This window comes from Rhineura floridana, chromosome 9 (genome assembly GCF_030035675.1).
Source record: "Rhineura floridana isolate rRhiFlo1 chromosome 9, rRhiFlo1.hap2, whole genome shotgun sequence".
NCBI lineage: Eukaryota > Metazoa > Chordata > Lepidosauria > Squamata > Rhineuridae > Rhineura > Rhineura floridana.
The window spans coordinates 491,764-515,659 of record NC_084488.1 but is presented as its reverse complement, the minus strand read 5'-3'; the positions used below and the strand labels follow the sequence as shown (position 1 = coordinate 515,659).

The 23,896-nt window shown below is 40.5% G+C and overlaps 1 protein-coding gene across 2 annotated transcripts in view; it reads left to right on the top strand.

Moving 5' to 3' along the window:
- PPP2R2C (protein phosphatase 2 regulatory subunit Bgamma) overlaps window positions 1-23,896 on the top strand; it is a 126,879-nt gene that overhangs the window by 27,847 nt on the left and 75,136 nt on the right. Inside the window, exon 2 of one of the 2 annotated variants that reach the window (XM_061583697.1) lies at window positions 1,491-1,585. The exons of the other annotated variant lie outside the window; for it this stretch is intronic. Coding sequence (XP_061439681.1) covers window positions 1,519-1,585 — 67 coding nt within the window. The 5' untranslated portion in view covers window positions 1,491-1,518. The remainder of the gene's footprint in view (window positions 1-1,490; window positions 1,586-23,896) is intronic. 2 annotated transcript variants of the gene reach the window in all.

The following is a 23,896-nucleotide window of genomic DNA, read 5'->3' as shown; positions in this document are numbered from 1 at the left end:
TCTTCCAGCACAGATTTGGCAGGCACCTTCGCTTTTGACTTTCAGGTGTGTCTTGAAGACCTTTTTATGCTGATAAGCCTTTGTACCTATTTAATTTTTATTTTGATTAGCCAGTCACCTTAATGATTAGCTGTATTTTTGTTTTTTCAATGGTGTTTTATGTTTTAACATTGTAAAGTGTCCTGATATTTTATGAGATGGCAGTATAGAAATACTTTCATAAAACAGGCATATGACATAACACCACAATAACTATCAGTATTATTTTTAGAAACCCTTGAGATATACATGTAAATATGAAAGGGATAAACAAATCTGTGTGTTACATGAGGAATTCTCAGACTTAGTTTGACGCTAAATAATTTGACTCATGTTGGGGGGCAGCTTCTAGCTCTTGGGCTAGTGTATATTTCACCCTGTTTTGAGAGTGTGTCGGGGGAGAATGGGAAGGTTTTGGATCCTTCAGATTCAAGCTTCCCCTCAATTCACTCCTTGGCATGCTCTTTTTTTGTTTTTATTGATGTCAGACTTCTGATATTGGTAAAGAGGTTTTTGCAGCAGGGGGAATGGGCCTTACGAGATCAGAGATCTCCCTCTCAGAGAGGGAGATACAAAACATCCAGTGGCTCCTGAGACAGTCTTCCAGGAACCATAGCAATGCCTATTAAGCATTAAATAATCAAGGCAATCTAGGTATCAGTCAAATCCTCTTTTAAATCCATCTAACTTCATAGCCCCCACATCCTGGGGCAGTGAATTTTATGAAATGTATAATTAATTTATGGAATCCACTGCTACAGCCACTGCATGTGATGGTGGCCACTAGTCTAGAAGACTTTAAAAGGGGATTAGGATAAGTCTATCAAAGACTATTAGCCATGATATTTAATGGGACTACCAGAAGGCTGAATATCTCTGAACAGTTGACATACAACAGGGGAGAGTTTTGCCTTCATGGTCTACCCATTCCAAAGAATCATTGGACTTCCCAAAGGCATTGGACGACCTCTTTGGAAACAGGAGGCTTGATTAGGTTGGCAAACATGACATGTTAATGTGGCAAATATACCTTCTGAAAAGGTAAATCATACCTGAGATTCATGCAGAAATTTTCGGTAGTCATATTTTCTTTCAGAAAACATTTTATATGTATCTTCGTGAAAGGATTTTATCAAGTTTAGAGTTCACACCATAAAAATGTTTCAGGAAATGGAAAAGGTACAAAATGCAATTTTCCTTATTGCAGTTTCCCCAAACACACACGTTGGAAGTACATGTTACAAAGTCAGTTTATTAAAATCATGGTGAAAATACTACTTTATAAATATTTTGACCAAATATGTTTCAAAACAGAGCAGTGCAAATGAGGTTAAGGTTATTTCATCATTGTTTCTAATGGGATTAGAGCATTTTGTTTGTTTTCTGCACATGTAACCTGACAGGTGCTGAACTGACAGCACTGGAAATTGAAGTCCTCTATTTCTCCACAGGACTGGCATAGCATGGGCAACGGTAGCAATGCAAGCTTCCCCACACTGCCATGCCAATGTGTCTCAACCCTCTTCTGAAGAGAGCACTTCTGGAGGTGAGTGGGAAGGTCAGTCTCTATGTCTGTCCAGTCATTGGCCTGTATGCCAGTGGCTCATAAAGCTGCCCAATATGTTAGTATTCTGTCAACACCCATCCATTTAGATGAGAGCACCACCTGTACTGTGTGAGCCACATAATAGGCTTGCCTTAAGGGGGTCGTACAGTCAAAGCCTTTTGCCCCTGGGCTACAAATGATGGGGAAGAATAAAATTAATTGGCATTTATAGCATGAGCTGTGGTACCATTGCTTTCTCTCCATACTTTGAGTGCACCTTACTAGCAGCTGGCCTAGGTTTTTTGTCCCTTCACTATCTTGCCTTATACCTGCTAGTAAAAGATGTTAGGTAAATTCCATAACCAGTTTTGTTCACACACAGGCTTCAAAACACTGCATTTCAAAAAAAATGATAGAAAATTGAATAATGTCATGACCTTCTGAGGAAGGACATGTAAAAAAATGGACTGCCTTCAAGTCAGTTCTGACTTAGGGCGACCCTATGAATAGGGTTTTCATGGTAAGTGGTATTCAGAGGAGGTTTACCATTGCCTTCATCTGAGGCTGAGAGGCAGTGACTGGCCCAAGGTCACCCAGTGAGCTTCATGGCTGTGTGGGGATTCGAACCCTGGTCTCCCAGGTCGTAGTCCAACACTCTAACCAGTGTAGGTTAGCATAAAGCAGAATGAATTCTTAGAAACCCGGAAATAATTTTAATCTCTAAAATTTCAAACAGTTATGTTATGCAGTATGTAGTTAGCTATATTATCTTTAATAATTGTCTACATGCACTATAACCATTTATATGTAGTCATGCTAGTATTGTACTGGGCATATTAGTTTTCAGGGTACTTGAAATTATGAGATGACATGACTGTGGGTGGCTTACGAAGACAGAGGAAGCACTAATGACTCATAATTTTTCACCATGTTTCCATTTGAAGCCTAAAGATACCTGCATCTCCCTCAAAGCATAAGGGGAATGTGCATCCTCTGGGAAACTACGGGCATCTCTGGGCTTCAGATGAGATGTGGAAATGTGGTGAGAGAAGCATAAACTGCTTAAACGTCCATTCTGTGTTGCATATCATGAAGCCAGGGTATTCAAATGGATTAATCTTGAAATAACAATTCTGGAAAAGTTATTGCCCTCTTAAGAGGGAACTATCTGACACTAAGATTCGTTATTTTATTTTATTTATTTAACAGCTTTTATAATTTGCCCTTAACCTGAAGGTCCCAGGATAGAAATATACACAATCCAATCCAAACCAAAATTAAACAATAAGATTAAAACAGAGTAAAAGAAAAGACACAGTTCAGTTACAAGTAAAACCAGCAGCATTGATATGCATTCAACAGTGCAGTACACCTCAACCCCTCCCCAAAAGCCGTGGATACAGAGGTGCTTTTTCACCTGCCAATGAAATATCAACTTCATGGTGAGCTGCATCTCAGAGGGGAGATTGTCTCAAAGGCAAGGGCAGCAGCAGAGAAAGCCTGCTTATTTTTTTTATTTAATTAAGCTTATATACCGCCCGACTAGCAACAGGTCTCTGGGCGGTGAACATTAAAAATACAATAAAAATAACACAAAACTGTACACAAAACTGTACAGTCTAAAATCAAAATATAATAATTTACAATTAACAGGAATTAAAAAGCCTCAGAGAAGAGAAAGGTTTTAACCTGGCGCCGAAAAGATGATAGTGTCGGCGCCAGGCGCACCTCCACGGAAGACCATTCCATAGTTCGGGGGCCACCACTGAGAAGGCCCTAGATCTTGTCACCACTCTCCGGGCTTCCCTATGAGTCGGAACCCGGAGGAGGGCCTTCGTAGTAGACCGTAGTGTACGGGCCGGTTCATATCGGGAGAGGCGTTCCGACAGATATCGTGGTCCCGCGCCATATAAGGCTTTATAGGTAAGTACCAACACTTTGAATCTGGCCCGGAAGCATATTGGAAGCCAGTGCAAACGGGCTAGCACAGGTGTTATATGCTCAGACCGCTTAGTTCTTGTTAGCAGTCTGGCAATAATCTGATAAGGTGTGGGGACCACCAGCAAAGCTTTCCTTGCAGATCTTAACTTCAGCAGGTTTCTTATATTGATAAGCTTGTGATACAAAACTAATTTTTTATTTGGTTGATCCCCTAACAACAACAATAATTAAAAGTCTTTAGCTACCATTTGGGGAGTAAAAAATACCTTAAATTGAAACAAGAAAACAGAATCCTCTTTCTCTTTGTCATTCTCGGAAAACTAAATGTAAAAAAAGGTATATTAGTTTAAAAGATGGAAATGCTTCCAAAGTTGTTTTCTTTTAACCATTCACAGGCCTAGCAAAGGATTACTCATGCATAAAATTTGTCTAATAGTGTATGAGAAGGGAAAGTGTTCTGTCTATACATTAATCATACACATCTATTTAATTTGTTTTTATTTAGCATCTTCTCTATACAATTACAAGACATGAAGAAAGCTGAATAACTAGTGAGCAAGATAAACATCATAAAATAAAGCTTTAACCAATAGATTAATCAGCTAAAGCTTTAACTAATTAAGAGGAAAGATGAAGTTTGCTAAGTGGGGCTGAGATTCAGGGACATGCTGGTTTACTATTGAGGCTATATTTATTCTGTCATGTTTATTGCAATGGAATTCCTAATCAAAATAATTTTAGAATTTTATTTATTTGGATTTTAAATTCTGCCTTTTGTGTGAGCAATCTTGTATGTATCTACTCAGAAATAAGTCTCACTGAGTTCAATGGGAGGTATTCCCACATAAGGATTGTACTTTATTGTTAACATCTAATATTTATTTATTATCATTCTTTTTACCCCGCCCTTTTTCCAAAACTGGAACTCACGGCGTCTTCCAGATAAAAGCACACATATAATTAAAAACATACAAAAGTCTAGATTAAAATTAAATTAAACAATTTACAGTATTAAAACTGAAATGTTGATAATTTATTATATTGTAATTCTGTATTGTACTGTACTGACTATATCTTATTTATTGTATTTTATCATGTTTTATTGTATGCCGCCTAGAGTGGCCATCGGCCAGATAGGCGGCCTATAAATTAAAGTTATTATTATTATTATTATTATTATTATTATTATTAAAACCATACATACAGTTAAAATAATTCAAACTCAGTTTAAAATAATACAATTAGGCAACAGCAACGCAGCACCCTTCAAGACCTGTCCTTAACAGCTTTCAGTTCCAAAGGCTTGTTGAAATAAAAAAAGCTTTGCTTGCCGACGGAAGGACTGCAAGGAGGGGGCCATTCTTGCTTCCCTAGGAAGGGAGTTCCAAAGCCTCGGGGCAGCCACCAAAAAGGCCCTATCTCATGTCCCCACTAGTCATGCTTGTGAGGACATAGGTATTGAGAGAAGGGCCTCTCCTGAGGATCTCAGGGCCCGGGCAGGCTCATATAGGGAGATACGGTCTGACAGATAGCCTGGACCTAAGCCATATAGGGCTTTATAGGTCTGTATGTAACAGGGGAGTCGTATGGTCCCTGTAACCAGCCCCAGTTAACATCCTGGCTACAGCACATTGCACCAACTAACAGTCTTCAGAGGCAGCCCCACGTAGAGCGTGTTACAGTAATCTAAACGGGATGTAACTAAGGCATGTGTCACCGTGGCCAAATCAGATGGCTCAAGGAACGGGCGCAGTTGGCGCACTAATCTTAATTGTGCAAAAGCACTCCTGGCCACCGCAGAAACCTGGGCCTCCAAATTTAAAGCTGAGTCCAGGAGGACACCCAAACTGTGAACCTGCATCTTCAGGGGGAGTGTAACCCATCCAGCACAGGCTGAATCCCTATTCCCTGATTTGCCTTTTGACTGACCAGGAACACCTCTGTCTTGTCTGGATTAAGGTTCAATTTGTTCGCCCTCATCCAGTCCACCACTGATGACAGACACCGGTTTAAAACCAAGACAGCTTGCTTGGAGTTAGGTGGAAAGGAGAAGTAGAGTTGGGTGTCATCAGCATACTGATGGCACCGAACCCCAAACCCCCGGACAACCTCTCCCAGTGGTTTCATGTAGATGTTAAATAGCATGGGGGACAAAACTGAGCCCTGAGGGACCCCACAGGCCAATGGCCAAGGAGTCGAACAGGAATCCCCCAGCACCACTTTCTGGGTTCGTCCCTCCAGGAAGGAACGGAGCCACTGTAAAACAGTGCCCCCAAGTCCCATCCCAGCAAGGCGGCCCAGAAGGATACAATGGTCAATGGTATCGAAAGCCGCTGAGAGGTCCAGCAGAATCAACAGGGACACACTCCCCTTGTCCAGTTCTCTGCGTAGGTCGTCCACCAAGGCAACCAAAGCCGTCTCCATCCCATAACCAGGCCTGAAACCAGACTGTAATGGATCTAGATACTCCGTTTCATCCAGGAATCCCTGGAGCTTGGAGGCCACCACACGCTCTGTTACCTTGCCCAAAAATGGGATATCGGACACTGGGCGATAATTATCCATTATGGAGGGATCCAGGGAGGGCTTTTTCAACAAAGGCCTTACAACATATTTATAATGTACTTAAGTTGTAGGATTATGTTGCTTATTATGCTCCTAATTGAAGAGTATGACAAACACTGGAAATATGGCAAAGCTGTAGTTCCACGTATTAGGATCAAAATAGGCATTGCCTACAAGATAGCAAATAAACAGAAATAGATTTTTAGATGAAAAATAATTATTTAGGCAAGGTAAGTTATTGTATTGTAAGTATTCTCAGCATTTTAAAGGACCCTTAGCAGTGAGTTGTCCTTAGATCACACTTGATCACACAAGATGGGATTTGTTGACACATTCAAGGTACAAATTCATAGATGCTTCATTTAGAGTCTTAATTTACCCTTAAAATTTAAATATCTTGGACAAAGTGATTGGGTAAAGCAGGGGTAGCTTACGTGATGCCCTCCAGGTGTTTTGAACAACAGGAAGTCTAATGGAATCTTCAAGGGAAGTTACTAAAGGCTGTATATATATATATATATATATATAGAATTTTCGTGCACAGGTGAAGACTGTTCTATTTAGACGGGCTTTTAACCAATGTAGTTAGTTTTAACCTATGTTTATTTAATTCCATTTTAAATTGCTTAAACTGAATATCATGTTTATTAATTATTGCTGTTTTAATGTTTTAATGTAAGCCGCCCTGAGTTCCTCGGAAAAAGGGCGGGGTATAAATATTTTAAATAAATAAATATAGTCAGAATTCAGGCTGATTGAACACCATATTATCTGGACGGTAAGTTAGAAAACCCTGGGATAAAGGATAGTAGGTATGTTGTATGCCAGTGTGGTGTAGTGGTTAAGGTGTTGGACTATGACCTGGGAGACCAGGGTTCGAATCCCCACACAGCCATGAAGCTCACTGGGTGACCTTGGGCCAGTCACTGCCTCTCAGACTCAGAGGAAGGCAATGGTAAACCCCCTCTGAATACCCCTTACCATGAAAACCCTATTCATAGGGTCGCCCTAAGTCAGAATCAACTTGAAGGCAGTCCAAATTGTCTTTGACAGAAGTCACAGTTGCAAAGGTGGCCTGTGAATTATCCAAAGCAGTCAATCAAGGGGATATGGCTTAAACACCCTGGTATTCCTTGTTTAAGTAGGCCTAAATTCAGATTGTGCAGACTAGCCTTTAGTAACTTCCCTTGAAGATTCCATTAGTCTGCCTGTCTGGTGTCTGCTGAATGTCTCACAGATTGAAAGCCTGCATCCAGTTTTTGGCTGCTTTCTTGTATTGTATTATGTACCATATTTTCCTTCCCAGTTCTGTGTGTGCAGTCTTCAGATCATGGCAAGTAACTCAGTTTTAACATAGTGTATTCTACTGAGCAGCATTTTACCTGGCAATGATAGTGGCTGCAATGCAATAATGTACTTAGATTACCTGTAAGTCCTGTATCAAAGCATTAATGCAGGACCTATAGCGCAGGTATCAATTAATGGTGAATTTTCAAATCAATTTAAACTACACAGGGAATGAGGCAAGGTTGCCCACTGTCCCCTCTATTATTTGCTTTTGCTATAGAACTATTAGTTATCTCCATTAGAGAAAACCCAGGAAACTAGGCAATCAAAAATATCTTGCTATATGACACGTCGATGTCATAGCAGATGACATATAGATAGAATCATAGAATCACAGAGTTGGAAGGGGCCTTGTAGGCCATCGAGTCCAACCCCCTGCTCACAGCAAGAAATCCACAGCTAGAGCATCTCCCGCAGATAGCTGTCCAGCCTCTGCTTGAAGACATCCAGCGAAGGGAATCCCACAACCTCCCTAGGCAGTCGGTTTCATTGCCGAACTGCCCTTACTGTCAAGAAGTTCCTTCTAATGTCCAATCTGAATCTACGCTCCTGCAACTTAAAACCATTAGACCTAGTCCTACCCTCTGGGGCAGCAGAGAACAAATCTGTACCCTCCTCTATGTGACAGCCCTTCAGGTACTTGAAGAGTGCAATCATGTCACCCTCAGCCTTCTCTTCACCAGACTGAACATGCCAAGTTCCTTCAACCTTTCCTCATAAGACTTGTTCTCCATACCGGCTATCATCCTCGTCGCCCTCTTCTGAACCTGCTCTAACTTGTCTATATCTTTCTTAAAATGAGGCGCCCAGAACTGAATGCAGTATTCCAGATGAGGCCTGACCAATGCAGAATATAGTGGGACTATTACTTCCCTCGACCTGGAAACTATAGCTCTGTTTATGCATCCCAAAACCGCCTTTGCCTTTTTTGCCGCAGCATCACACTGCTGGGTCATGTTCAACTTGCGATCCACTACAATTCCAAGGTCCTTCTCACACGCACTACTGCTAAGCCGGGTATTTCCCATCCTGTACCTGTGCATTTTGTTTTTGTGGCCTAAATGCAGAATCCTGCATTTGTCTTTATTGAATGTCATTTTATTAATTTCAGCCCAATTTCCTAGTCTATCCAGGTCCCTTTGGATTTTATTCCTGTCTTCCATTGTGTTAGCTATCCCTCCCAGTTTCGTATCATCCGCAAACTTCATAAGGCTTCCCTCCACCCCATCGTCTAAGTCATTGATAAAAATGTTGAAGAATATCGGCCCCAGGACAGAACCGTGTGGCACTCCACTCGAGACCTCCTTCCAGTCCGAAGCAGAGCCACCAACGACCACTCTTTGAGTACGGTTTTCCAACCAGTTGTGAATCCACCTGACAGTATTTCCATGTAGTCCGCATTTGACGCGTTTGCTAATCAAAAGGTTGTGGGGGACTTTGTCAAACGCTTTGCTGAAATCTAGATAGATGACATCTACAGCATTTCCACCATCTACTAACATAGTGACCCGATCAAAAAAAGAGATGAGATTAGTTTGACAGGATTTTTTCTTGACAAACCCATGCTGGCTCCTTCTAATCATCACAGCATTGTCATCTAGATAGTTGCCAGTGGACTCTTGTATTATCCGTTCTAATATCTTTCCCGGTATTGAAGTCAGACTGACCGGCCTGTAATTCCCTGGATCTTCTTTTTTACCCTTTTTAAAGAGCGGGATGATGTTTGCCCGTCTCCAATCCTCCGGCACCTCTCCCGTTCTCCATGATTTCTCAAAGATGATGGCAAGAGGTTCCAAGAGTACATCCGCTAATTCCTTCAATACTCTGGGATGCAGTTCATCAGGCCCTGGAGATTTGAACTCATTTAGGTTAACTAGGTATTTCCTGACTATCTCCTTATCAATCTCGAACTGCAGTCCCGACCCCTTACTGAGATTGCTACCGATGCAAGGTTGCACACTGTTCCCTTTTTGGGAGAAAACGGAGGCAAAATAGGTATTGAGCAGTTCTGCCTTTTCCTCGTTATCTGTCAACATTTTGCCATCCTCATTGAGCAGCAGTCCCACCATTTCCTTGGTCTTTCTCTTGCTTCGAACGTATCTGAAAAACCCCTTTTTGTTGTTCCTCGCTTCCCTCGCCAGCCTCAGCTCATTCTGGGTTTTAGCTTTCCTTACGCTATTCCTGCAAGCCCGAGCCGCTCGTCGGTACTCTTCCTTGGTGATGCGTCCTTCCTTCCATTCTTTATACATGCTCTTTTTTACTTTTACCTCCTCCACCAGTCTTCCGTGTAGCCACATTGGCTTTTTCCGATGTCTTCCATTTTTTTTCCTCTTTGGAATTGTTTGCAATTGGGCTTTTTGTAATACCTTCTTCATGAACTCCCACGCTTCTTGGGCTCCTTTTTTCTTTAGTCTATCTAGCCATGGGATCCTACCCATCATTTCCCTGAGCTTGCTAAAATCGGCTTTCCTGAAATCCAAGGTCCATATTTGACTATATTCTTCTTTGGCTCTCCCCAGAATCACGAATTCCAGCATTACGTGGCCACTTTCCCCCAGGGTACCGACCGCTTTAATTCCCGTGACCAATTCGTCCCTGTTAGTTAAGATCAGGTCCAGGATTGCCGATCACCTTGTTCCTTCTTCTACTTTTTGAAAGAGGAAATTATCAGCAAGGCCCATCAGGAATTTGTTGGAGGCTTTGTGCTTCGCAGAGTTTGTCTCCCAGCAGATATCCGGGTAGTTGAAGTCCCCCATCACTACTACTTCTTGCCTCCTTGAGATTTCAGAGATTTGTTTGAGAAAGGCCTCGTCTACCACCTCTTCTTGGCCAGGGGGTCTGTAGTAGATACCTACTACCATGTCGGTTTTATTTGTTTCTCCATTTATTTTTACCCAAATGGTCTCTATCGGACCACTTTGTTCGCTCTCTTGGATTTCCATAGAGGTGTATTTGTCTTTGACGTATAACGCTACTCCCCCTCCTTTTCTGTTGCTTCTATTCTTTCTGTAGAGTTTATATCCTTGAATGGCTATATTCCAATCATGGGAGTCATCCCACCAAGTCTCTGTTATCCCTATGAAGTCATATTTGCCTTGATGCACTAAGACTTCAAGCTCCCCTTGCTTGTTTCCCAAGCTCCGCGCATTGGTATATAGACACCAGAAGTCTCTTTTGTCCCGATTGGATTCCTCCGTTAATATACCGTGAGTTTTGCCGTGCATCCCTTTTTCCCTCCCAGTGTCTGCTGTACAACCCACTGCTGTTTACAACCCACTGTCTTTGGATCGGTATTTAAGCTATCATCTCCATCCCCCAGAGGCTTTAGTTTAAAGCCCTCTTGATGAGTTTTGCCATACTTCTGCCAAAGAGATTCTTCCCAGTCCTCGTGAGGTGCAGCCCATCTCCTGCCAACAGTCCCCCCTCCAAGAAGCTTAGACCATGGTTCCAGAATCCAAACCTCTCCTGTCGACACCATCTGCGTAACCAGTCGTTGACCTGCAGTATCTTCCTTTCCCTTTGTAGTCCTCTATCCTTCACGGGAGGAATTGACGAGAAGACCACCTGCACCCCCAAATGCTTGACCTTCCTACCCAGAGCCTCATAGTCCAAGGTGATCTGTTCCAAGGTGTTTCTGGCCGTGTTGTTCGTGCCCACATGGATGAGGAGAAAGGGGTAGCTATCTTGTTTCCCAATGAGCCTCGGCAGGTTGTCAGCGACGTCCCGGATGCACGCCCCAGGGAGACAACAGACTTCCTGATTCATTTTGTCCGGCTGGCATACTGGTGCCTCTACCCCCCTGAGCAACGAGTCTCCAACCACCAGTACCCTCCTCTTTTTGCCACGAGCAGTGGTTGCATCAGCTTTCTTCTTCTGGGGTGTGGAGTCTTCCTTTGCAGTCAGTGTCTCTTGATGCAGGTGAGTTTGTTGAGGCTCTTCAGGGGTGCTGTCTGCCGAGAGACGCTGAAAACGATTTGTTAGTTGCAGCAGTTCTGAATCCCTCCTGTTTTTCCTTGCCCTTACACGGGGATTTGTTGCTGTTGCAGTCCTCTTCTTCCTTGTCACTTTCTTCCTGTACTTTGTGTCGCTCCCTTAATTCCTCTTGTGTTCTATCGAGGAAGTCCTCATCTTCTCTGATAAGTCGCAGGGTGTCGATGCATTGCTGCAGCCCCCTGACCTTTTCTTCTAGGAGCGCCACCAATCTGCACTTGCTGCAAGTGTAATCACGTCTGGTTTCTGTTAAGAAGATGAACATAGCGCACACATTGCAGGTGACAACAACTGCTTGATCCCCCTCCATTTTATGTTTGTTGTTTCCTATTTCTGTTGTCAGTGGCAGTCTTGATGTTTCTGTTGTGAGTGCCAGGAGTTAGTTGAACGGATTTTGGTTTGGTGTTTTGTTTGTTTGTTTTTTATTTAAATTTGCACGCCGTGAGGCACACGCCGCCGATGTCATATGGCAGATGACATAGCCTTAACATTAACAAATCTCCAAACATCTTGCAAGAATCTAAAAATGACATTAAGGGAATATGGGCAAATATCAGGTATTATGTCAACACAATTAAATCTAAATGGACAGGAATTAGTTTAGATGAACAGGGGAAGGAGATGGATATACCATGGCTGCTTAAGCCAGTTAAATATCTATGAACTAAGACCGCACAAGACTTATCACAATTGGTTAAACTTAATTTTGATAGCCTGTGTTTCCTCTCTTAAGCTGCCTTAGCATGTAAGCCACACTGATTATAATAGATAATATAAGTAGATCAATAATCAATGAGTCATACATTCTTTCTCACCTGCTTTGAGAAATTGAGACTAAAATAAGATCATGGTCTCAGTTGCCACTTTCATGGATGAGATGAATAGCAGTCTCAAATATGAATATATTGCCAAAACTGCTGTTCCTATTTATCAATATACCATTACAAATCACACTGAATTTTGTGTGGAATTTAAAAAAGCACCGTATAGCAGCTGATGTTCGGTACATACCATTTGAACAAGGAGGGATGGGATTACCTAACATAATGAAGTACTATGATGCAGCAAAATTGACCATGAGAAAAGAATGGATGACTCAATATCTTAGTGTAGAGTTTAAAATTTTGACACAATTAAGACATATAAAATAAATGCTATGATACCAAGAACAACATTGGGCTGAAAAGATAGTGTTGTATAAATTGATGGGATTTTCTCTATCTATTTGGTATAAGGACAAAAACAAACTTTCACTGGGGTTGTCACAATTTCATTCTATAATGAATTTATATCTCATAAGCAAGGTGTGATTGGTGATATAACTCACTGGCATTTTCCAAACTTGGACACAGTGCAAAATCTATTATCAGAAGCAGGTGTTAAGTCTTACTGCTAATAGGTTAAATTATCAACCACAACTATTCCAGTACTTCCAAATCTGGGAAGCTGTTTTAAGTCTCTTAAGGAAATATGGTTCACTAAGGGAAAAAGATAAATTTGAATATTTAATGTCTATTACAAATTTACAACTAAATATCTGATAGGAAAGATTTTCAAATTAATTACAGAAAGAAAAATGTTAAGAAAAAGTATTTAAAAAATGGAACAAGGATTTACAACAGGAGATGGAAATGAATAAATGGTCATGGATATGGACAAAAATCCCTCAGAGATTAACATCTACAGACCCAAGAGAAAACCAATTTAAACTTTAGTACCAAAACTTTAGTACCAAAACCGTACAAAATTTCTAAAATATATCAGACAGAAATTTGACAAATGTTGGAGGTGTGGTCATAACATGAGCTGTATGTCATTTTCTTAAGCTATCTAAAAGATTTAGTTATAGACATGGATCTGGAAATGATAACTTTATTAACATTAGCAAAAATTGAAATGGCAAAACATTGGAAGCAACCTAAACCAACATCTGTTTTTGACAGAGCTTGGAAAAGTTACTTTTTTTGAACTACAACTCCCATCAGCCCCAGCCAGCATGGCCACTGGACTGGGCTGAAGGGAGTTGTAGTTCAAAAAAGTAACTTTTCCAAGCTCTGGTTTTTGATGGGTTTAATAGAATGTGGGACACTATCAATATGACAAAAGTAACATACGGAGAGAGAAAAATGGGCAGTTACATAAATATATAGAAAATTGGGCAATTCTTATTATATTTCGGAACCAAATGTATCAGGAGAATAAGTATCCTTCCAAATTATTTGCTCTGCTCTGATTTATTTAACATAAGTAAATATGCTCGTACATTTAGGTAATTATTTACTTGATTTTATTTATATTTTACACAAATAAGATGAATATGCTGTACCCTTAAATTTTTTCTTTTCCCTTTGTAATTTTCTCTTTTTTCAATAAAGATTTTTTAAAAAAAATCAGAATCAAAGTTTGCCTTCCTGCTGATCAGCTGACATCACAATTGTCATCAGCTGACTGACAGGTGTGTGTGGTTTGGCTGAAATGGTCTCACGGCTAAATTGGACTCCCTGATGGGCCAAGATTGGACTGTGAGCCAGAGGTTGCCCACCCATGCTCTAGTGGGTTACCAATGGGGGAGCGACCGGGGTTGGTGAGAGGAAGCGAGTGGCAGCCCTACTCTTCATTTTTAAAATATATCTGCTTTTTGTGTGTGTTAAACTTTTTTTGCTGTTTTAATTGTATCTTGTAATCACCTTGAGAGATGTGTGTGTTGTGATTAATAAATATTCACTAATAGGCCAAAAAAAACCTTGCAGTTTAAGAATGTATCTATAGCCAACAGATATTTCTATCAAACTTTAAAAAGCGGGGAAATTGGGCAGCTATAGTGAATATGCACCAGGGAAGCAGGAGACCTGATCTGAGATATTATATTGCCCTACAAGTTTGTAGGGCAATTTGGGTTGGTCTTTCACAGTCCAATCCACTTCCTGTGTAGCTTAGAAGAATTTGTAACATGTGCCTCTAAGCATATGGTGAATTTCTCTGCTTTTTAATCCAGGAGGTAAGAAATGGTATCCTGTGCAAGTTTGCTGAGAATGGATTGATCATTTGCATGCTTATTGAGTCCAATGTTAAATGTCTTAAATTAATTAAAAATCAGCCGGGCATTATTTAAACTTTTAAACTGCAGAAGATGAAAGTCAGAGTATAGAGTAAGGCCAGTAATAGGATTACAGCTAATCTGTGGACATGGCAGATTTTTAATTAATTTCAACAAATTGTGAGAACACTGACAGAAAAAAGTCCTACAGAAGTCTAGGTTTTTCCCTCTCTTTTTACACTTTGAACTCTGGATTCTCCCTGAGTGGTTTGTGTATCGCCATGAAAATTTAGAGGGTTGTTAAGCAAGCATTTCTGAGTTCAGGACTATAAGTTTTGTAAGGTTTTGTTTTGAAATGAGCTTATGGGAAGCATCAGAATGGCATGGGGGGTATTTTCAATTTTACATTGTGGAATGCAAAAAATCCATGCTGACTATAATATACAGCCACTCTCCTGGCTGTATAATGTTAAACTATGGAATTCGTTCCAATAAGAGGCAGTGATGGCCACCAACTTGGATGGCTTTAAAAGAGGCAAATTCATTGAGAAAAAGGGTTAGGGTTAGGACAACACTGATGGCTATGTTCTACCTCCACTGTTGTTTGCAATATATTTCTGAATACCAGTTGTTGGAAACTGTAAGAAGTGAGACTGCTCTTTGCACTCAGGTTCTGCTGGTGTGTTTTCCATAGGCATCTGGTTGACCAGAACAGAATGCTGGACTAGATGGGCCACTGGCCTGATCCAGCAGGGCTCATCTTATGTTCTTAAGCTACATTTGAGCCATACAGAAGAAGGCCCAGGTAGCCTCGGTGGCACGAAATGCGTTCTACCAGCTTCGGCTGGTAGCCCAACTACGACCCTATCTGGACAGGGAGAACCTAGCCTCAGTTATTCACACTCTAGTAACCTCTAGATTGGATTACTGTAATGCTCTCTACGTAGGGTTACCTTTGAAAACGATTCGGAAACTTCAGCTAGTGCAGAATGCTGCAGCCAGAGTTCTTACTGGGACGAATAAATTCGATCATATAACACCTATTCTGGCCCAACTGCACTGGCTTCCAATATGTTTCCAGGCCAGATTCAAAGTGTTGGTTCTTACCTATAAAGCCCTTAACGGCACTGGACCACAATATCTGCTGGAACGCCTCTCTCGCTATGTACCTACCCGTTCACTCCGCTCGACTTCCAAGGCCCTTCTCCGGGTCCCAACTCATAGAGAGGCCCGGAGAACAGTAACTAGATCTAGGGCCTTTTCGGTGGCGGCCCTCGAATTATGGAATGCCCTCCCAGATGAGATACGCCTGGCGCCTTCTCTGTCATCTTTTTGGCACCAGGTAAAAACCCACCTCTTCGCCCAGGCATTTTAAGCTTATTTTAATTTTAATTTTATTTTATTTTTATTTTATTTCTGTTTTAAATATGTTTATAATTGTATGGCGCAATACTCACCTGCTTGTATTTTAAATATTGTGATTTTATCTTGTTGTACACCGCCCTGGGAGCTGTTAGCTATAGGGCGGTTTAGAAATGCAACTAAATAAATAAATAAATAAATAAATAATAGAGGTTTCTACATACACACTCCCCATCTCCAGTTTCTCTGTCCACAGAAGCAAGAGGTATTACAGTCGAAGGACACATTTCAACCAGGCACAAGCATTCAGGGGGACATAAAGCAGAGATGGTGAAGGGTGTGGCTTGGGGAGAGTCCTGAGGTTGCAATATTGATGCCTGGAGGGCCACATTTGGCCCCTGCACCTTGGGTCCCCTGACCCCTCCTTTACACTTAGCTACATTGAACCATCTATTTTAATACCCATTCACTTAGTTTGAAGAGATCCTTTTAGAGTTTGTTACTTGCAAACACGTTTTGTTTCTGTTATCCTGAATAATTGGGTGCCATCAGCTTACCTGGCCACTTCAGTGAGGGAGCAGAGGGTGCTGGGGCACCTGCAGATCTTGTGCTGGGGAGCCCAAGTCTATGATACTCAACCTAGATATTAAAGGAGAATTTACTTACATACCTCTGTGGATTCCACTACCATAACTATGGCGTGCTTTTCTGGCTGTAAAGAAAAACCACGGGATACAAAATGAATAGCTAAACCTTTACCCTCCTTCTTGTATTGATTTTTGGTCTAATCTCACTAGCATCAGTCACTGTGCTAGCTTTTGTGCAATAAAGCTGTGGTTCAAGCATGTATTAGCTGAGTGGCTGCTGGTTGCTATGGTAATATGCCTGTTCAAACCAAACAGCCTCCTTTTTTGGATGATTCATTTTCACTCCAAAGACAATGCATGTGCTGTCATATTTTATTACTGAAATAAAAGCAGCCCACTATTTTGGATTCAGAATGACGTTAACTATGAATAAAGAAAGGGAAACCTAACATGTTAAGGTACAAGTACACATTTTTTATGTAATGGAGTAGTTTTATTTATCAAAATAAGACTATTAGATACAAGAACACTTCCCAGCCCAATATGTCACCATAATTATTCAAGTGTCCTAGGAATTATCATCTGATGTTCTTTTATGACACCTTAAATCCCTCTGACAAATATGATAACAATGATTGTCATCTTCTCTTCTAGATCTGTAACAAGAGAGAATATTTTGTTACTTCAGGCCATTGTGGTTGTTGTTTGGGCCTCTTCTTGGTCCTGGAGTTTTAATTTTTGGTATTTCTGTTCAATACATATTTTTTTTTAAAAAGAAAGATGTTTTGTTTGTTTCATACAATCTGACCAAATAAGATAGTTCTTGAAGAACTTAATTAAATCTAGGACTGTGCATTACCTTGTCTTCTTCTTCAAAAGAAATAATAATTTAAAGTGTTGAGATTTTGTGTGAAAGAAATTTCATACGAAGACTATGTATACAAAATTATTATATCAGCCTGTCTGAGGTGCAGTTCTCAAAAGTTGTCACTTGTTATATGTCAAAGAGAATCACCACTGAGGAATGGACGCATCTTTGTACCATTAATGCAAATGGTTTTTTAAGCCACTCTGTCATGGTTCTGGCCTTGGACTCCTTGGAGGCAGTCTTCTCTGCCTCCAAGGAAACCACATCACCCCAAGAGAGCTAACAGCTGCAGAAGAGGTCTCTGGGTATTTAACTGGCCAGGAGACAGAAAGTGTCCAGTCACTGACAACTAGCACTGGTGTAAAACTCAGCTAGTTGCTCCAGGACGTTATTGAGAGAACATGAATGTTTGGGTTTAGCTGTGGGAGCAATTTCTGTGGTCCTAAACCCAAGGTGCCATGCCTTGCATTGCCTTCTTTTACCTTACTATGTCATGCCAGCCAGGACCTTCTGACCTCTCCTTGATGATGGGCATCCCTCTGGATCATGACTGTCTGGACTACATATGCTTGAGACACAGATGAATGACATGGCATGACTACATTGGCCTCTGTAGCTAGGACAGTTGGAGATGGGCAAATGGTATGTTATGTAAGCCAGCCATACTGGGCTTAGTTGCAAGCTAGGTTTCAGGTCTAGTTCTGATTGCTTTGGGTGCTGAGCTGAGAGGCACCAAGCTGAGTTCAGTGGCTGCATTTTTTAATGTAATGTACAAAAAATTAATGTGTCTATAACCGCCCCCCCTCCGATATTACAGGTTGTTTGGGTACTAACAACAAATTTGCCTTAAAGTATATTTCCTTTTTCAATTTCCACATTGGTGTCATTTGCGCTAGGTAAAAAGTAGTAAAAAACAGCTTTATTTTGAGGCAATTGAGGACTTAGTACTTCCAAGGACTTAGTACTTCAAATACTATAAACACCATATAAGTAAAAATAAAGCTGCACCAGGCCCTAAAACCCCTCTGACTGGCCCTGCAAAGCTGACCACAGTGTGGGGTGCCAAAGGCACTCCTCACCCAGGGTGCAATTTATCCCAGGGCTAGCTCTGCTTGAGGTGCTGCAGAGTTCAAAGCAATCTCTTCTCCCTGCAGCAGAACCTGGAAAAAGAGTGAGGCACCTCACACTAAGGGGCCTTCTGGAACATGCACACATCCTGTGAGCTCTGCAACTTAGCACAGAAGGAAGCGTGCAAGCAAGAAGGCAGGAGTGGTTTCTGCCTTCTCTCTCTTGCTTGCCCTCTCTACTTGTACTTACAAGTAGCTGCCTTTGTCCATTTACTCATTATTAGGGGAGCCACTTACACATTGCCCAGAAAAGGAAATGCATCAACAACAAAAAAGGGGGCAGATGTTAACTTATATCTTTTGGTATTTTTTTTTTAAAAAATACTATAATGTAAATAAAAATACATCTTACCATAGTGATGAAGACTGTGACCAGGGGACCTACACACCTCTTCAGTCAGCTGTCCAGGTGCTAATTGCTGGCAGGCAATTTCAGGGCCCCGGCTCTCCCTTCATGATTCTTTGTTTTTAAACTGAACTTGGGCTGGACAAATAAAGGACTATTCTCTGACAGCCTTCAAATAGGGGGGATTGTCTTCTGTAAAATAGGACACATACTTGTTCACCTTACTTGTCATCTCTCTCTGGGGTGTGCTGCAGCCCTAGATGGTTGGTTATAGAAGGAACAGCGACCTCACCCTCTCACTCTCCTGGATGGTGTGGGAATTGCAATTGGGCCCAATGAGTCTGTGCTGGGTAAGACATTTAAAGGCCATTTTTGTTGTTGCTGTTATATAGTGGGGCACAACAAATGGGCCGTCATAAGTGCCTGGACTTTAAATATTTACTGCTACACCAGTGCACATGATCAATCAGTTTGAGGCTTGTAAAACAGGACTCTATATTGGCTTGTGCCCTAAATTTGTTAATTTGGGGATTAATCAATGTAAGTGCTTACCTGGCCAATTCCTGGTCAATGCACCAGTGTAAATTGGGCCCAGTAATCAGGGTTTGAAATGAGCAACATAGTGAGATGGGGAGTAAAGCATAACCAGTTATTAAAAACAACAGGCTCAAAATTGTAATGGAAACAAATCAATCAAAGTATCGGTGCACAGTATTTCATTTAAGGTACATCATTCTCTTCATATAGAAGACAATAATATTCTGAAATTTGAAGAAAACAAAGCAACTTTAGTACCTTAAAAATATAGTTTAGAATAGCATGGCATCATAATTACATTGAGAATTTCTACATTGAGAAATAAATAAATAAATACATAAAGCACTCAGAATCCCCCCATCTTAATTGAAGATTTGACCTCCTTTTGACTTCCTCCAGCTCATCTAGTTATAAAACAAAAATTCCAAGTTCCCTAACATGTTAGTATTTGTAAATAAAGGTAGTAGTCTAGGGCTCTGGCCCAGGAACTTGTGGCCTTCAGCTGGTGAATGTATGTGAAGCAGACTGGATAGATAGCAAGCAGATTTGATAATGGATGAGGGTACCGATCTGGTGTGTATTACTGGGAGGAGTTAATCTCACCCAGCTTTGCCCATCTGGATTCTCAGTGCAGTATCAGCAGAGGCTGCAGGGATAGGGAAGAGGAGTTGCTGTGGGCCACAGAAAGGGCCGGCTCCAGGAATTATTTTTTTTCAGCCACTAGAATCATTGCTTAAGTAACAACTTATTGTAATCAGTCTGATTTTACATCAAACTGCAGTTTCAGATTCAACTGTTAATGCACCCAAAGTATAAATAGAGCATAACCTCCAGTTTGAAACACAAAAGGCTGTCTTCACCATCATATGACATTGGCCAATAAAAAGCCTTTGAAATTAATAAAAATAAATTTGACACAGATTTCTAGGATGAATAATGAGAGAAATATAATTTTCTAGGTTAGATTATCTGTAGAAACATTAGTAACACAGGAAAGAAGCAAAGTAAGAAGAACACCAATAAACATACAAAAATGTAATTCTCCATCTTTGGAGATTGCAGTTGTTGCCACCACTCACCATATGCTCAGAGGCACATGTTACTAAATTCTTCCAAGCTACACAGCAAGTGGATTGGACTGTGAAAGACGAACCCAAATTGTGTTTGCATTTTGACAAATTTGTAGAGCAGTACAATATCTCAGAGCAGGGGTCAGATCTCCTGCTCCCCTTGTGCATTCACTATAGCTGCCCAATTTCCCTGTTTTTTAAAGTTTGATAGAAATATCTTTTGGCTATATGTACATGCTTAAACCGTGAGGGTTTTTTGCCTATTAGCGAGTATTTACTGAATACCTGATGTGAGACAAACAGGAAAAGGAACCTGTTCTCAGAACTTGAAATGGGATTTAGCTATTGCCTGGGGGTCAACAAATCTTGTCAGTCACAACCGTGACTTCACTTAGCTAAAAAGCTGAAAGGCAGGGATTAGAGCAGCTGGTCCTAACAGAAGTTGCGGAAGGCAGTGGCTCACATTTTGGTTTATATCTTTTGAACCAGACCACCTAGGAACATAATTTAAAAAAAAATGAAAGCGAAGAGTCTGTTGATTAAGGTGACTCACCTGGTGACCCAGAGAGCCCCCCCCCCCAAAAAACTGGAGTCTACAGGTGAACATTAGAGACCTGGTATTCCTACTATGTTGACATTTATGCTATTCACAGCTATCCAAGAAGGGAAAAAATCCTGCTTTAGCCCTTCTTTCCATCTTCTGAGCTGGAAGAAACAATACGTTGACATACAAGGACTTTTTGCTCAATTTATTGGTTGCAGCATGCATGGAAATAACACTCTGAAGAATCTGAACAATCTTTCTACCTACAGGTGGTACTCCTGAGTCTGGCAGCTTGTGTTTAATGAAAACCAACTGAGCAATGCAAAGAAGGCACAGGGTAAAATCCAAAGAGATAGGTTTTGAGATACCTGGTTTCAATTTATTAGCTATGTCAACCTTAGTGATAGTTTAATCCATTGACCATCCTCTCAATTTTCATTTGGTATGATATCCTTGTTTAATCTAATCTCTTCAACTACTCATCATGGTTATGTTTGTTTCTTTGTGCAAGACACTTTAAATAGTTTGTATAGTTTTATTGTTCATGTCTGGAAAATTTGACAAGAAAGGTTTTTTTAATGCATTAGTTTATGCAAAGTATCTGTGTTTGATTTTTTGCCATTTTTCCACTGCTCATTTTATGTGTAAATCTTTCTTTTATATTGCAATAATGATAGTATTGATTTAGATGGTCAAATTAGCTTTTTGTAATGTTGTCATGTCAGCATCTATTTCATATCAACTCCTACTGAGTTTCATTAGAACGTTACCTTTTCCTAATGCAATTATTCACAAGGATCATTGGGAGTTGTCCTAAGAGCAATGGAAGTGGCTGTTACTACTGTGCAATTAAATGAATGTAGAACACTATTCCAACAATTAAATTCAGAATAATTTGCATTGTTCTTGTATTGTACAACACATACAATATTCTCTGTCAGTTACAAATAGATTAAAACATTTTCCCTACAGATAGAATATTCATAGCAGGTGAGTGAAAACATTTGACCTTTTTAGTGCTTTGAAACAGCATATAATAATTGTGGAGCATGATGTCTTTTGATGGCTTAGCTCATGTTACCATTTAGAGTCTTGTATTTTAGTGAACTGATTTCTAGAGACTGAGTTGTATAAAAACCAACTGTGCATTTGTGGGAAGCACTTCCACAAGTGGGAGACAAATTCAGTCAAATAAGAGAATATAAATATAACAATAATAACATCCAATAAATTTAAGAGACAATGAACATGAAATCCCAAGTACAAAACTTCATGCCTGAAGCATTGTCACCACCAGCATTTATTATTATGACTTAAGGTTAGAACCTGCCAGCAGTGGTCTGTACAAGATATTCTAGCTGCAAACTGCACACCTAGGGTGGGAAACTTCAATCTAATGGGGCCCTCTTAAAAATAAATAAATTCTGGCCTGGTGCTCTTAGAGTTTGTGTCCTACTCTACTTTAATTTTCCGAATGCCCCTGATATAGTTTGGGTTCATAGTTTGGGCTATATCTTCAATATGGAGATCTAAGTTCATAGATTATGTTCATAAATATTACATTGCACTAGTTTGAACTATGGATCCCAGTGGCACAGTAAGTGGAGAGTAAGAGGATGTTTAGGATCAGTGCCAAATTTCCTGATTTCCAGGTCTCTCCTCTCCTCATTGTATAAATTTGTATATTTGTTAAGCAGAGAACAACAGCGGTCTGAAATGTGTGTGTGCCAGTGTGTGCGTTTACCTAAGAAAGAAAGCTTTTTACCCTGCATTGAGATCACTGAGACTTAAGACATAGCTACCTTATTTATAGAAATACATAGTAGATAGAAAGGCATACCTAGTTCTAACTAAGTTGGAGGCGCAGCACCCAGACTTGGGAGTTGCCCTCATGGTTAGGAGAGGGAGAGCAGAAACAAAGGTGTCTCCTCTCGGACAGTCGGAGAAGAGAAGAGAGGAAAGGGTGGAAGGAGGAGGGGCAGATAAGTTTCCCTTAAGACGTATTAGTCTACCGATGGAAGGAAGTCAGTCAGAGCATCACCGGTAAAGGTAATCAAGCCTATCCATCTGGAGGACCCTATGTCTATCTCCCTTTTGGAACATAAACAAAAGAACAAAACAAGAGTTGCTCTTGCCCCACTTCCAACACTCATTACAGACATTCCTTTTCTAGTTGTCTTATCTTTTGGCCAGTATTGGGAAGCTACCTTTTCTGGCTGACAGTCCTACATCACTAGTTTTCTGACATTGGTTGTAAAATGGTTGTGAGCAAGCTTTGATGTGACCAGATGGGAAGACTAAGAACGGTAGATTTCTGCTTTGGTCTTAAATACCTTGTGGGACCTGGGAAGTATGGGAATACAGAATGATGGTGCTGGAATTCAGTTCATGAGCATGTTGTGGTTATGAGATGCTATTTCCACCTATCAGGTTTTAAGTGAATTTATAGCTGTTAAGTAGATTTGTAGATAGATCATACCCGAAGAGTGTTCATCAGTGGCTGGAGGGAAGTGATATGAAGGCACCACAGAATTCTGTCCTCCTGGCCCCAAAGTTGTTCAACATCATTATACATTACTTGGATATAAGAGTAGAGGGGATGTTTATCAAATCTGTAGATGATACCAAACTTTTGAAGAGAGAAACAAAATTCAAGATGATCTTCACAGAGTGGAGAACTGGACCAGTACTAGCAAAATGGATGTCAAGAAAGATAAATGTAAAATTCTTCATTAACTCTGGAAGAATTAGATCCACAAATTTGGAATATGTGGCACCTGGCTTGTCAGCAGTTCATATAAAAATGATCTAAAAGCTAAGCATGAGTCAGCAATGTGATATGGTAGCTAAAAAGGCTAATGTAATTCTGGTCTCCATTATAGATCATAAAAAGTACCATTTTATTTAGCTTTGGTCAGATGTCACCTAGATTATTGTGCCCAGTTCTGGGCTCCATAATTTAAGAAGGATATCTGCAAACTGGTATTTGT